The sequence below is a fragment of the Bombina bombina genome, chromosome 1, assembly GCF_027579735.1.
Source record: "Bombina bombina isolate aBomBom1 chromosome 1, aBomBom1.pri, whole genome shotgun sequence".
Taxonomy (NCBI): domain Eukaryota; kingdom Metazoa; phylum Chordata; class Amphibia; order Anura; family Bombinatoridae; genus Bombina; species Bombina bombina.
The window spans coordinates 1,130,681,529-1,130,694,763 of record NC_069499.1 but is presented as its reverse complement, the minus strand read 5'-3'; the positions used below and the strand labels follow the sequence as shown (position 1 = coordinate 1,130,694,763).

Sequence of the window (13,235 nt, the reverse complement as noted above, 5' to 3'; positions counted from 1 at the left end):
AAAAAATTAATCGAGTGTCGGCGATGTGGGGGGGCCTTGGTTTAGGGGTACATAGGTAGTTCATGGGTGTTAGTGTACTTTAGAGCACAGTAGTTAAGAGCTTTATAAACCGGCGTTAGCCCAAAAAGCTCTTAACTACTGACTTTTTTCTGCGGCTGGAGTTTTGTCGTTAGAATTCTAACGCTCACTTCAGCCACGACTCTAAATACCAGAGTTAGAAAGATCCCATTGAAAAGATAGGATAAGCAATTGATGTAAGGGGATCTGCGGTATGGAAAAGTCGCGGCTGAAAAGTGAGCGTTAGACCCTTTTTTGAATGACTCCAAATACCGGCGGTAGCCTAAAACCAGCGTTAGGAGCCTCTAACGCTGGTTTTCACGGCTACCGCCAAACTCCAAATCTAGGCCTTATTAAACTAAATCAAACTGGACCACAGATTTTTAATTGCAGTCAGAAATCACTAATATCCAATAATAGTAGTATTTGTCATGAGGTTGTCAGATCATGAACATTATAGAATTGGTATACTGCAGCTTTACAGTCTAAAACAACTTATAAAGAAAGAAAATTTACAATTGATCTAATTTTTAGAGACCCATTTATTAAGCTCTGTATGGAGCTTGAGGGCCCGTGTTTCTGGCGAGCCTTCAGACTTGCCAGAAACACCAGTTATGAAGCAGCGGTCTCCATAACCTGTCTGCCTGCTCTGAGGAGGCGGACAGATATTGCCGCAATTCAACCCAATCGAATAAGATCGGGTTTATTGACACCCCCCTGCTAGCAGCCGATTGGCCGCGAATCTGCAGGGGACGGTGTTGCACCAGCAGTTAACAAAAGCTGCTGATGCAATGCTGAATGTGGAGAGTGTATTGCTCTCCGCATTCAGCGAGGTCTGTCGGAGATGATCCGCAATGTCGGATCATTTCCGCCAGGCCTTTCATAAATAGTCCCCTTAGATTAACATTATCAACATGTAGCACGTTGTAATGCAATACAAAATGTTGAACTTTTTTCCCCTGTGTAATATGACCTTTTCTACTGCATGTCCTGCTCCCATTTCATTAGAATAACATATATTGTAAAATGTCCTTAATGTATGAACACATTAATTTGTGCCCATCTGGGTTATTTTATATAGTTGTGATGACCCACTACTTAACATAAACCAATTATTGTTATAATTTAGAGATAATGTACCCATTTACTAAAGCACAGATTGACAAGGTTCCCAATTAGGGAATATATCTGATCGTGGTGAGCAGGCAGTGGAAGCTTTAAGTCTCTAAGTCTGCTGTGCTAATTGAACATTGCACAAGAAAAATACATGTGCAGGGCCGCTCCTGCTCTTGCTCAACTAACGTGAGAAGAGGTCTGTCAATCACTGAACAGACGAACCTGGGATGTTTTAACTCCACCGCTTCCTTACTTGTGTTAAGCAGGCTTGCATAAGCGAGCCTGCCCTGCAAGGGCTTCAAAGCAGCTCCTACCTATCATGTAAGCTGAGTATGACTCCATTTACTAAGAAGTAGAGGTTGCCTTGGAGCCATTGTGGTGCAGCAGTAGTCATACAAGGTGGCAGAGATAAAATTGTTTGTTCAGGATGATTGCAGGTCGCATGAGAATTAGGGGCGGTACTGCAAAGTAAATCCTCCTATAATAATAACTGTGAAAAGCAGACAAACAGTGTATGTTGCCCACTCACTACAAAGACGGACAGACATGTTCCCTGAATGAGAGCTTTGGCCATTTGTCAGATAGTAAATGAAATCCTATGAAAGAATTTAGCATTTAAAAAATAGGATTTTATACATGGTTAACAAATTACATATTAGAAATAACAGTTTTTCTATCTAATGTGAATATCCAAACAAATTTAATTTTTATTTTTTTTACTTTTGTTAGTGTTTCACTGTCCATATCTCAGCAAAGTATGTACAATTAAATGTAGGATGATTAAAAGATGTAAAACTCATACAAACCTAAAACTCAATTGGCTAGATTACAAGTGGAGCGCTAAATTATTGCGCTTCTGAAAATGGGCACATTTGCCTGTCTGTGGGAGCGCAATAATTAACCAGCCATTACAAGTGGCTGGTTATTGCTACCGCAAGCTCACGGTAGCAATTATCACTCTCTGGTTCATTTTCTAAAAGTTCCCCAAATGCCCTCAAATTTAAAAACAACTGCACTAGGCAACTTTTGGGGTCTAAAGTTAGTGGGAGTGGGGTGTTAGAAAAAAAAACAGCACTGAAAAGTGCCTTTACATTGCAGACTATGGGAACTGCTGCCCATTGCTGCGCTACTTACCTCCTTCGTGGCGCGAAGTTCTGATGCCGTTTGTGACGGCATCAGAACGAAGCTCCCATAGGAGCCTATAGAAGCGCGCCCTTGTGAGCGCAATGCTTCCCAGCAATGTGAATGTGAGCTTGTGTTCACATTGCATTTAACTTGTAATAACAGTGCCTATTATCGTGCGCTGGTATTACAAAGTGTATCACTAATATATATCTTTCTCGCAAGTGATTTTTAGCGCTCCACTTGTAATCTGGCCCAATGTAATTAACTTTCTGAAAAGAGATAACATTTGATAAACTTGAAACTTTGTGAAAAATGTAATTAATGTTTTTTCTGTTAGGAAATGGATGAGCTTCATAAACAAACAGCAGGTGCAATTGATGTGCAAGTAAATGCCACTCCATCGGTGGATCTTGGTAAAATAATGGAGGACATGAGACAGCAGTATCAGCAGCTGGCGGAGAAACAACGCTTAGAGGCAAAATATATATTTGACAAAAAGGTAAGGGTTTATATAAGGGCTTCCAACTAGAAGGCATTTAATCTAGCTCAATATTTGTATCAATGTTTTATACAGAGCTTAAAAACTGCTAAAAATGTTGGATATTTCTTCATTAAAGGGCCATGATACCCAAATGTTAAAACACTTGAAAGTGATGCAGCATAGCTGTAAAAAGCTGACTAGAAAATATCACCTGAACATCTCTATGTAAAAAAGAAAGATATTTTACCTCAAAATGTCCTAAGTATTCAAATCCCATTGCACCCAATGACTTTAATCAGCAAATCAGTATGTCTGTCCCGGGACAAGCAAGGGAGTGAGCTTCATGCACACTCATGTTATTTCCCTATTAAGTTTACTATGAAATCTCATGAGAGTTAAAGGACCAGTCAACACAGTATATTTGCATAATCAACAAATGCAATATAACAAGACAATGCAATATCACTTAGTCTGAACTTAAAATGAATAGTAGATTTTTTTTCTTACAATTTTAAAAGTTATTTCTTTTTCCACTTCCCCTGTACCATGTGACAGTGATCAGCCAGTCACAAATGCTACACGTACCATGTGACAGCCATCAGCCATTCACAAATGCATACACATTCATTCTTGCACATGCTCAATGGGAGCTGGTGACTCAAAAAGTTTAAATATAAAAAGACTGCACATTTTGTTAACGGAAGTAAATTGGAAAGTTGTTTTAAATTACATGCTCTATCTGAATAGTGACAGTTTAATTTTGATTGAGTGTCCCTTTAAGTGAAATCTCTTAAAGGGACACTGTACCCAAAAAATTTCTTTCGTGATTCACATTGAGCATGAAATTTTAAGCAACTTTCTAATTTACTCCTATTATCAAATTTTCTTCATTCTCTTGGTATCTTTATTTGAAATGCAAGAATGTAAGTTTAGATGCCGGCCCATTTTTGGTGAACAACCTGGGTTGTCCTTGCTGATTGGTGGATAAATTCAACCAACAATAAAAAAGTGCTGTCCAGAGTACTGAAACCAAAAAAAAGCTAGATGCCTTCTTTTTCAAATAATGATAGCAAGAGAACGAAGAAAATTGATAATAGGAGTAAATTATCAAGTTGCTGAATTACAAAAGAAAAAATTTGGGTACAGTGTCCCTTTAAAATCACAGTAAAATAGTTGATGACCTCAGCACTGCTGATGCTGATTAGCTGCAGTTAATTTCTTCATTGTTTATTTTTTATTTTTTACCTGCAGCTGGACAGCAGCTAAAGTATAACTTTTTACACAGAACTTACTCTGGTGAGCTGAGGGTATTGTGAGGTAAAATATCTTCCTTTTTAACATAGAGATGCTCAGGTGATATTTTCCTGTCAGCTTTTTACAGTTATACGGCATCAGTTTCAAGTGATTAGCATATGAGTAGTATGTCCCTTTAAATGCAATTTTGAAAATCTAACATTTTGGTATGTTGCAAGTATTGGGCGCGATCCGATATAGATCGTAGTTTGCGGCGCAAGCGAGAGAACCCGGGTCGCCCGCAGTTTCAGCTCGCAACTCGAGCTATCCCATATACGGCGCCGTCAGATGCTAACGTGCTGTAAATCGGATAAACCAGCGATGTCCAGAAATCTGCGCAAGTACAAATTTCTGGCGTCGCCAGTGACTTGCGGCACGTTAGAAACTGCCGGCGCCTACAAAACCTGACTAAAGTCTAAATCACCCGCACTGTCTAACACGCCTCCCTAACATAGCCTGACACGTCTAACCCTCTATCCGCTATACCCCCTCACTATCCTAACAATAACAATGTATTAACCCCATAAACCGCCGCTACCTAATAAAGTTATTAACCCCTAAACCGCCCGCCAGCTATATTAAATCTATATCCCCCTAAAGTGAGCCCCTACCCCGCCGCTATCTATTTTAAAATTATTAACCCCTAATCTAATCCCCCTACACCGCCGCCAGCTATATTAACTATATTAACCCTAATTATATTAGGGTTAATATAGTTAATATAATTATTATATTATATATATTAACTATATTAACCCTAATTATATTAGGGTTAATATAGTTAATATCGTTATTATAATATATATATATATATATATATATATATATATATATATATATATATATATATATAGATATATATATATATATATATATATATTAACCCCTTAACGACCAACGACGTATGGGGTACGTCCTGCAAAAAAATGCAGTTAATGACCAAGGACGTACCCCGTACGTTGTTGGTCTTTGAAAGCAGTGGAAGCGATCCTGATCACTTCCAACTGCTTTCATGTTATAGCAGTGATGCCTCGATATTGAGGCATCCTGCTATAACATTTTTTAGCCGTCCGATGCAGAGAGAGCCACCCTGTGGCCCTCTCTGCATCGGCCATCAATGGCCATGTTCGTTGGTGGGTGGGAGCTGATCCAGGGAGGCGGGTGGGCGGCCATTGGTGGGAAGGGGGGCGGGATCGAGTGCGCGCGCGTGCGCGGGTGCGCGCGCGTGCACGTGAGCATGTGTGCGCGCGTGCACGGGAGCGGGTGCGCGCGCGCGGGGGGTGGGAAACCTACACTATGGAACAACAGGGGTACTTGGTGGGAGAGAGGGTGGCATCATAAAACATTTTAACGATCTGGGAGGGTGGGAGGTTGGGGGTTGAGGGGGGGCAGCTACATAATTGAGGGGGGGTAGCTAAATAATAAAATAAAAAAAATTGATAAAAAAACATTTGATTTCAAACTGGGTACTGGCAGACAGCTGCCAGTACCCAATATGGCGCATAATAAGGCAGAGAGGGGGGTTAGAGAGCTGTTTGGGGGGGATCAGGGAGGTTGGGGGCTAAGGGGGGATCCTACAGAGCAGAATTATTATTGGTTTTTTTTTTTTAAATCCCCAAAAAACTCTTATTTTAGTACTGGCAGACTTACTGCCAGTACTTAAGATGGCGGGGACAATTGTGGGGTGGGGGAGGGAAGAGAGCTGTTTGGGAGGGATCAGGGGGTGTGATGTGTCATGTGGGAGGTTGATACCTACACTAAAGCTAAAATTAACCCTACAAGCTCCCTACAAGCTCCCTAATTAACCCCTTCAATGCTGGGCATTATACACGTGTGGTGCGCAATGGCATTTAGCTGCCTTCTAATTACCAAAAAGCAAAGCCAAAGCCATATATGTCTGCTATTTCTGAACAAAGGGGATCCCAGAGAAGCTTTTACAACAATGTATGCCATAATTGCACAAGCTGTTTGTAAATAATTTCAGTGAGAAACCTAAAATTGTGAAAAATGTAACGCTTTTTTTTATTTGTTCGCATTTGGCGGTGAAATGGTGGCATGAAATATACCAAAATGGACCTAGATCAATACTTTGGGTTGTCTACTACATTATACTAAAGCTAAAATTAACCCTACAAGCTCCCTACAAGCTCCCTAATTAACCCCTTCAATGCTGGGCATAATACACGTGTGGTGCGCAGTGGAATTTAGCGGCCTTCTAAGCAATGCCAAAGCCATAAATGTCTGCTATTTCTGAACAAAGGGGATCCCAGAAAAGCATTTACAACCATTTATGCCATAATTGCACAAGTTGTTTGTAAATAATTTCAGTGAGAAACCTAAAGTTTGTGAAACAATTTGTGAAAAAGTGAACAATTTTTTTTATTTGATCGCATTTGGTAGTGAAATGGTTGCATGAAATATACTAAAATGGGCCTAGATCAATACTTTGGGATGTCTTCTAAAAAAAAATATATACATGTCAAGGGATATTCAGGTATTCCTGAAAGATATCAGTGTCCCAATGTAACTAGCGCTAATTTTGAAAAAAAGTGGTTTGGAAATAGCAAAGTGCTACTTGTATTTATTTCCCTATAACTTGCAAAAAAAACAAAGAACATGTAAACATTGGGTATTTCTAAACTCAGGACAAAATTTAGAAACTATTTAGCATGGGTGTTTTTTGGTGGTTGTAGATGTGTAACAGATTTTGGGGTTCAAAGTTAGAAAAAGTGTGTTTTTTTCCATTTTTTCCTCATATTTTATAATTTTTTTTATAGTAAATTATAAGATATGATGAAAATAATGGTATCTTTAGAAAGTCCATTTAATGGCGAGAAAAACGGTATATAATATGTGTGGGTACAGTAAATGAGTAAGCGGAAAATTACAGCTAAACACAAACACTGCAGAAATGTAAAAATAGCCTTGGTCCCAAATGGACAGAAAATGGAAAAGTGCTCTGGTCCTTAAGGGGTTAAGTATAACAACCCTATCTAACTCTAACATCCCTAACTAAACTCTTATTAAAATAAATCTAATATTAATATTATTAATTAAAATATTCCTATTTAAATCTAAATACTTACCTATAAAATAAACCCTAAGATAGCTACAATATAATTAATAATTACATTATAGCTATGTTAGGGTTTATATTTATTTTACAGGTAAATTGTTAATTATTTTAACTAGGTATAATAGCTATTAAATAGTTATTAACTATTTAATAGCTACCTAGTTAAAATAATTACCCAATTACCTGTAAAATAAATCCTAACCTAAGTTACAAATACACCTACACTATCAATAAATTAAATAAACTACAAATATCTATCTAAAAATACAATTAAATAAACTAAACTAAATTACAAAAAAAACAAACACTAAATTACAAAAAATAAAAAAAAGATTACAAGATTTTTAAGCTAATTACACCTATTCTAAGCCCCCTAATAAAATAATAAAGCCCCCCAAAATAAAAAAATTCCCTACCCTATTCTAAATTAAAAAAAGTTCAAAGCTCTTTTACCTTACCAGCCCTTAAAAGGGCCTTTTGTGGGGGCATGCCCCAAAGAAAACTGCTCTTTTGCCTGAAAAAAAAAACACAATACCACCCCCCAACATTACAACCCACCACCCACATACCCCTAATCTAACCCAAACCCCCCTTAAATAAACCTAACACTACCCCCCTGAAGATCTCCCTACCTTGTATTCACCCAGCCGGGCCGAACTCCTCATCCGATCCGGGCGATGTCTTCCAGCAAGCGGCAGTGAAGTCTTCTTCCATCCGCGGGATGTCTTCAAGCAAATCGGCACCTTCAATCTTCGCTCCTCCTCAGCCAATCGGATTGAACTTGAATCTGATTGGCTGATTCAATCAGCCAATCAGATTTTTCTACCTTAATTCCGATTGGCTGATAGAATCCTATCAGCCAATCGAAATTCGACGGACGCCATCTTGGATGACGTCATTTAAAGGAACCTCATTCGTCGGGAAGTCGTCGTGCCGGATGGATGCTCCGCGGTGGAGGAGCAAAGAATGAAGATTGAAGATGCCGATTTGCTTGAAGACATCGCCGATGGAAGAAGACTCTCTGCCGCTTGCTTGAAGACATCCCGCGGATGGAAGAAGACTTCACTGCCGCTTGCTGGAAGACATCGCCCGGATCGGATGAGGAGTTCGGCCCGGCTGGGTGAATAAAAGGTAGGGAGATCTTCAGGGGGGTAGTGTTAGGTTTATTTAAGGGGGGTTTGGGTTAGATTAGGGGTATGTGGGTGGTGGGTTGTAATGTTGGGGGGTGGTATTGTGTTTTTTTTTTTCAGGCTAAAGAGCAGTTTTCTTTGGGGCATGCCCCCACAAAAGGCCCTTTTAAGGGCTGGTAAGGTAAAAGAGCTTTGAACTTTTTTTAATTTAGAATAGGGTAGGGAATTTTTTTATTTTGGGGGGCTTTATTATTTTATTAGGGGGCTTAGAATAGGTGTAATTAGCTTAAAAATCTTGTAATCTTTTTTTTATTTTTTGTAATTTAGTGTTTTTTTTTTTGTAATTTAGTTTAGTTTATTTAATTGTATTTTTAGATAGATATTTGTAGTTTATTTAATTTATTGATAGTGTAGGTGTATTTGTAACTTAGGTTAGGATTTATTTTACAGGTAATTGGGTAATTATTTTAACTAGGTAGCTATTAAATAGTTAATAACTATTTAATAACTATTATACCTAGTAAAAATAATTAACAATTTACCTGTAAAATAAATATAAACCCTAACATAGCTACAATGTAATTATTAATTACATTGTAGCTATCTAAGAGTTTATTTTATAGGTAAGTATTTAGATTTAAATAGGAATATTTTAGTTTATATGAATTAGATTTAGTTAGGGGTGTTAGGGTTAGATAGAGTTAATATAGTTTATATAAATACTATAGTAACTATATTAACTATATTAACCCTAATATAATTAGGGTTAATATAGTTAATATATATAATGTAATAACTATATTAACTATAATATACTTAGGGTTAATATAGATAATATAGCTGGCGGCGGGGTAGGTAGATTAAATTAGGGGTTAATAATTTTAATATAGATGGCGGCGGTGTAAGGGGTTCACATTAGGGGATAGATCAGTTAGATGGTGGCGGTTTTAGGGGTTCACATTAGGGGATAGATCAGTTAGATGGTGGCGGTTTTAGGGGCTCACAGTAGGGGGTTAGTTTATGTAGATGGCGGCGGTTTAGGGGTTAAATACTTTATTAGCGATTGCGGTGGGGGATCGCAGATGACAGGGAGATAGACATTGCGCATGCGTTAGGTGTTAGGTTTTATTTAGCAGATTGCGGTTGACAGGGAGATAGACATTGCGCATGCGTTAGGTGTTAGGTTTATTTAGCAGCCAGTTTAGGGAGTTACGGGGCTCCAATAGTCAGCGTAAGGCTTCTTACGGCTGCTTTTTGTGGCGAGGTGAAAATGGAGTAAGATTTCTCCATTTTCGCCACGTAAGTCCTTACGCTGTATATTGGATACCAAACTGCGCGGGTTTGGTATACCTGCCTATGGCCCAAAAAACTACGGGCGATGGCAGAAATATACGCGCGTAACTTCTAGGTTACGCCGTATATAAGATACCAAACCCGCGCAAATATTGGCATTGCCGACTTTTGCGGGCGACAATTTTTATCGGATCGACCCCATTATTTTTAGTTTGTGAAAGCTATATTTTGCAAATGTACCATAACATGTAAAATAACATTTATAAAATGGATCCCTCTTTTTCAAGTGATGTTGAGCACAATTGGTACTGTACATAGATTTGTTTCTGACAATCAGATTGGCATTTGTAAATTCTCAGCTCACTTTAAAGCTCTACAGAGAGCCAAGTAACCTAGCAAAGGAATAAAATAGGTGTTATTTAATTGTAATACACAAGATACATTATTACGTTATTTTTTATCGCTCAAGCAATAGTCTAGGGTGCAATAACATCTGCAAGTCGTATAGCACAGATGCGCACACAACAGACTTCTATGGGGTGCGCAACAAATGTCATATCGGATATCACTTGCACTTATCTGGTTGTGCGCTAAGCAGAAGGCACGCTAAGCCAATGGTGCACAAGTAGTAGGGTTCTTCAAGTAGTTCAGTGCTTTCCTACTAATAATAATGATTTACTTCAAGCCTTAAAAAGTGCTACATTTTACAGAGCTATTGTATAACTCACCACTTGTAATACAAGCATAACCAGCATGTTTATAGCGCTATCCATTAGCAGTATAAGGTGCACTATATAAATTTCAGCTGCATTAAGAGGCTTTAGTTAAAATATTTAAACATCCACTTGTAGTGCCAGATTATGCATTATTCTTTGCACAAGGTCACACACGAAATAGCACACCCTGTGCTATTGATTGCACTACCTTTGTAATCTAGCCCAAAGTTATGTAGGAGCAGTAATATAAAAAATACCTGCTCTAAGGATTTAGAGAATGTAATTTTTTCATTAGAATTCCTCTTTAATTATGTGAGATAGAAATGTAACATAAACAACATAACTATGGATCTTTGCTATTGTGTGGCTGCATATTTTAGTTAGTAGTGGAACATTTCAAGCTTCTTATGTTGTAAATTGAAGCACAATAGGCACACACCTATCTGCATCATGCGTTTACTCATCCTTCATGTCTTCAGTGCCTTTTATGTTACAAATGATATGTTTTTCTTTTTCTTTAAATTTCAGGTTGAAGAGTGGAATTTAAAAATTAGTACAGATACTACTGAACTAGAACAATGCAAGAGAAAAGAAAAAGATTTGAAACGTAAAGCACAAGAGTTGGAGATACAGTTACAGACTGAGATTAGTATGGTAAACACATTCAATATATAATATACAGTACAATTCTAAACAATGAAAGAAATTATAAGGACCCCCTAGCATAATGGCTGCCCTCTGAGTGCCCACCCAACAACTGCTTCTCACCACAACTCTGCCCAGGTACTGAGGCAACTCCAGCTGACCCCTGCTGAAACATGCTCACTGCTGCTCATGGCATGCCTGGCCCACCCACTTCACAACCAGTCTCACCCTACTTCCAAGACCCCAGCACCAATCATTGGTGGGCCCCCTGAAAATGCCCCCCAAGAAGAAATGTCTGGGGATTTGGTCATGGATAAAAAGAATTGTAACTGAGAACAATTGCAATAATTGTTGAGCAGAGATGCTAGTGACACATCACTGGGCACAAAATGATGAAGTGATCTGCTGAAGTCATTTTTTACTACATAATCTAATCTAAGCAGGAAATCAAATCATGATGTTTAAATACAAGGGAAACTTTGACATTGAAAGCAAAAATTAGAATCAGTTTCTATTTTTCTATAGTTTTTTCTAACTACAAGGGTAGATTTTCCATTTACCCTTTTGCTGCCATGAATTTCAGAGAAAACCTTTTTTGCTATCACTGCATATATATATTATTTACCTATGAAAATTATATTTTTTATGGGGGGGAGGTCATTAAAAGAGCTTTCAGTGGATGAAAAAAATTTACCACAAAAAGTGAAAACAAATATAAAAAGATTATCACATTCCAAAAAAGCTGTACAAATATCTCAAAATGCTTTCATTGATATCCTCTGATTCAGCTAAGACCAAATATATTTTTAAAATAGAGAACTGAATGTATTAATCTGAGCCCATTTTGGTATATTTCATACCACCATTGGACAATCAAATGCCATCATATAAAAAAAAAAAAGTTAACTTTTTCACAAACTTTGGGTTTCAAACTAAAATTATTTACACAGAACTACTGCAGTCATACGACAAATGGTTGTAAAAATTTCTCTAGGATCCATTTTGCTCAGAAAGGGCAGACATGCATGGCTTTGCCATTGATTTTTGGTAATTAGAAAGCTGCTAATTGCAGCTGTGCTCCACACCTCGGAAATTCCCAGCAGTGAAGGGGTTTATCAGTTAGCTCAGCTGTTAAGGGTAAAATGTATTGTCATGCAGTGATTGCCTTCCCACTGACACCTACCACCTTCCTGACACCTCCACTCTCAAAGCTGACAGCGGGGACTGCAGCATGTGCCAAAGTGTTGAACGTAGGTACTTCATCAACTCGAAATGCTGAGCAAAGTACTGTGTGACGTAGAACCTACATTCATTTGGCTTAAGGGGTTAAAGATAAAGGCCCAGATTATAAGTGGATTGCTACTGAGAGTGCAAGTTGTTCTATCAATATTGCAGGACCACGTTAAGATTAGAGTGCAATCTAGTATCATTAGATTATAAATCCATGGTAAAACAGAATTAGCAGAGAATGTTTAGTGCAAACAACATTCCTTTGTGAGCCCTATACTTTCAAAGGATATCACTAACACTCTAAACATCACTCATTATTCAAGTTATAAATGTACTTCTAGAGTTTGTGTGCAACACAGAAAAGTGCTAAAAAAGGTAGTACAACTTGAAAACTTCAGTAAATTGTTAGGGCTCTAATAAATGTATACAAAACACGTGTATTTGTATGTATATATGTATTTTTGTGCACACATACATACATACATATATATACACATATATATACAAACACGTACAAATATATATATATATATATATATATATATATATATATATACACATCTTTGTGTGAATGCTATTTTTAAAAATGTAAATACTTCAAATACTATTGTTCATTACTTAGAAGAAAATGTTATTTTATATATATATTAAAATATACTGTAAGTAATGAACAATGCTATTCAAACTATTTCTTAATGCACCTTCGGATTTAGCACACTTGTTATAATGTACCTTCGGGTTAGCGTGTGAGTGAAGGCCAGAAGAAAGTTTTGTAGCACACCCAAGAGAAAAGTGAGTTTTACTCAAGGGCAATTTTTTATTTTTCAACTTTTAGGGGCATATTTATCAAGCTCCGTATGGAGCTTGAGGCCCTTTGTTTCCGGTGAGCCTTCTAAAGGCCGCTGCTCCATAACTTGTCCGCCTGCTCTGATACGGTGCACAGAAATCAACTCAATCGAATTCGATCAGGTTGATTGACACCCCCTGCTAGCGATTGGCTGCAAATCTGCAGGGGGGCGGCATTGCACCAGCGGTTCACAAGAACTGCTGGTGAAATGATAAATTCCGACAGC

General features: G+C 37.9%; 1 protein-coding gene across 1 annotated transcript in view; it reads left to right on the top strand.

Moving 5' to 3' along the window:
* Positions 1–13,235, top strand: part of LOC128645561 (keratin, type I cytoskeletal 19) — a 69,663-nt gene that overhangs the window by 52,558 nt on the left and 3,870 nt on the right. The window contains exons 4-5 of the mRNA XM_053698623.1: positions 2,636–2,797; positions 10,816–10,941. Coding sequence (XP_053554598.1) covers positions 2,636–2,797; positions 10,816–10,941 — 288 coding nt within the window. The remainder of the gene's footprint in view (positions 1–2,635; positions 2,798–10,815; positions 10,942–13,235) is intronic.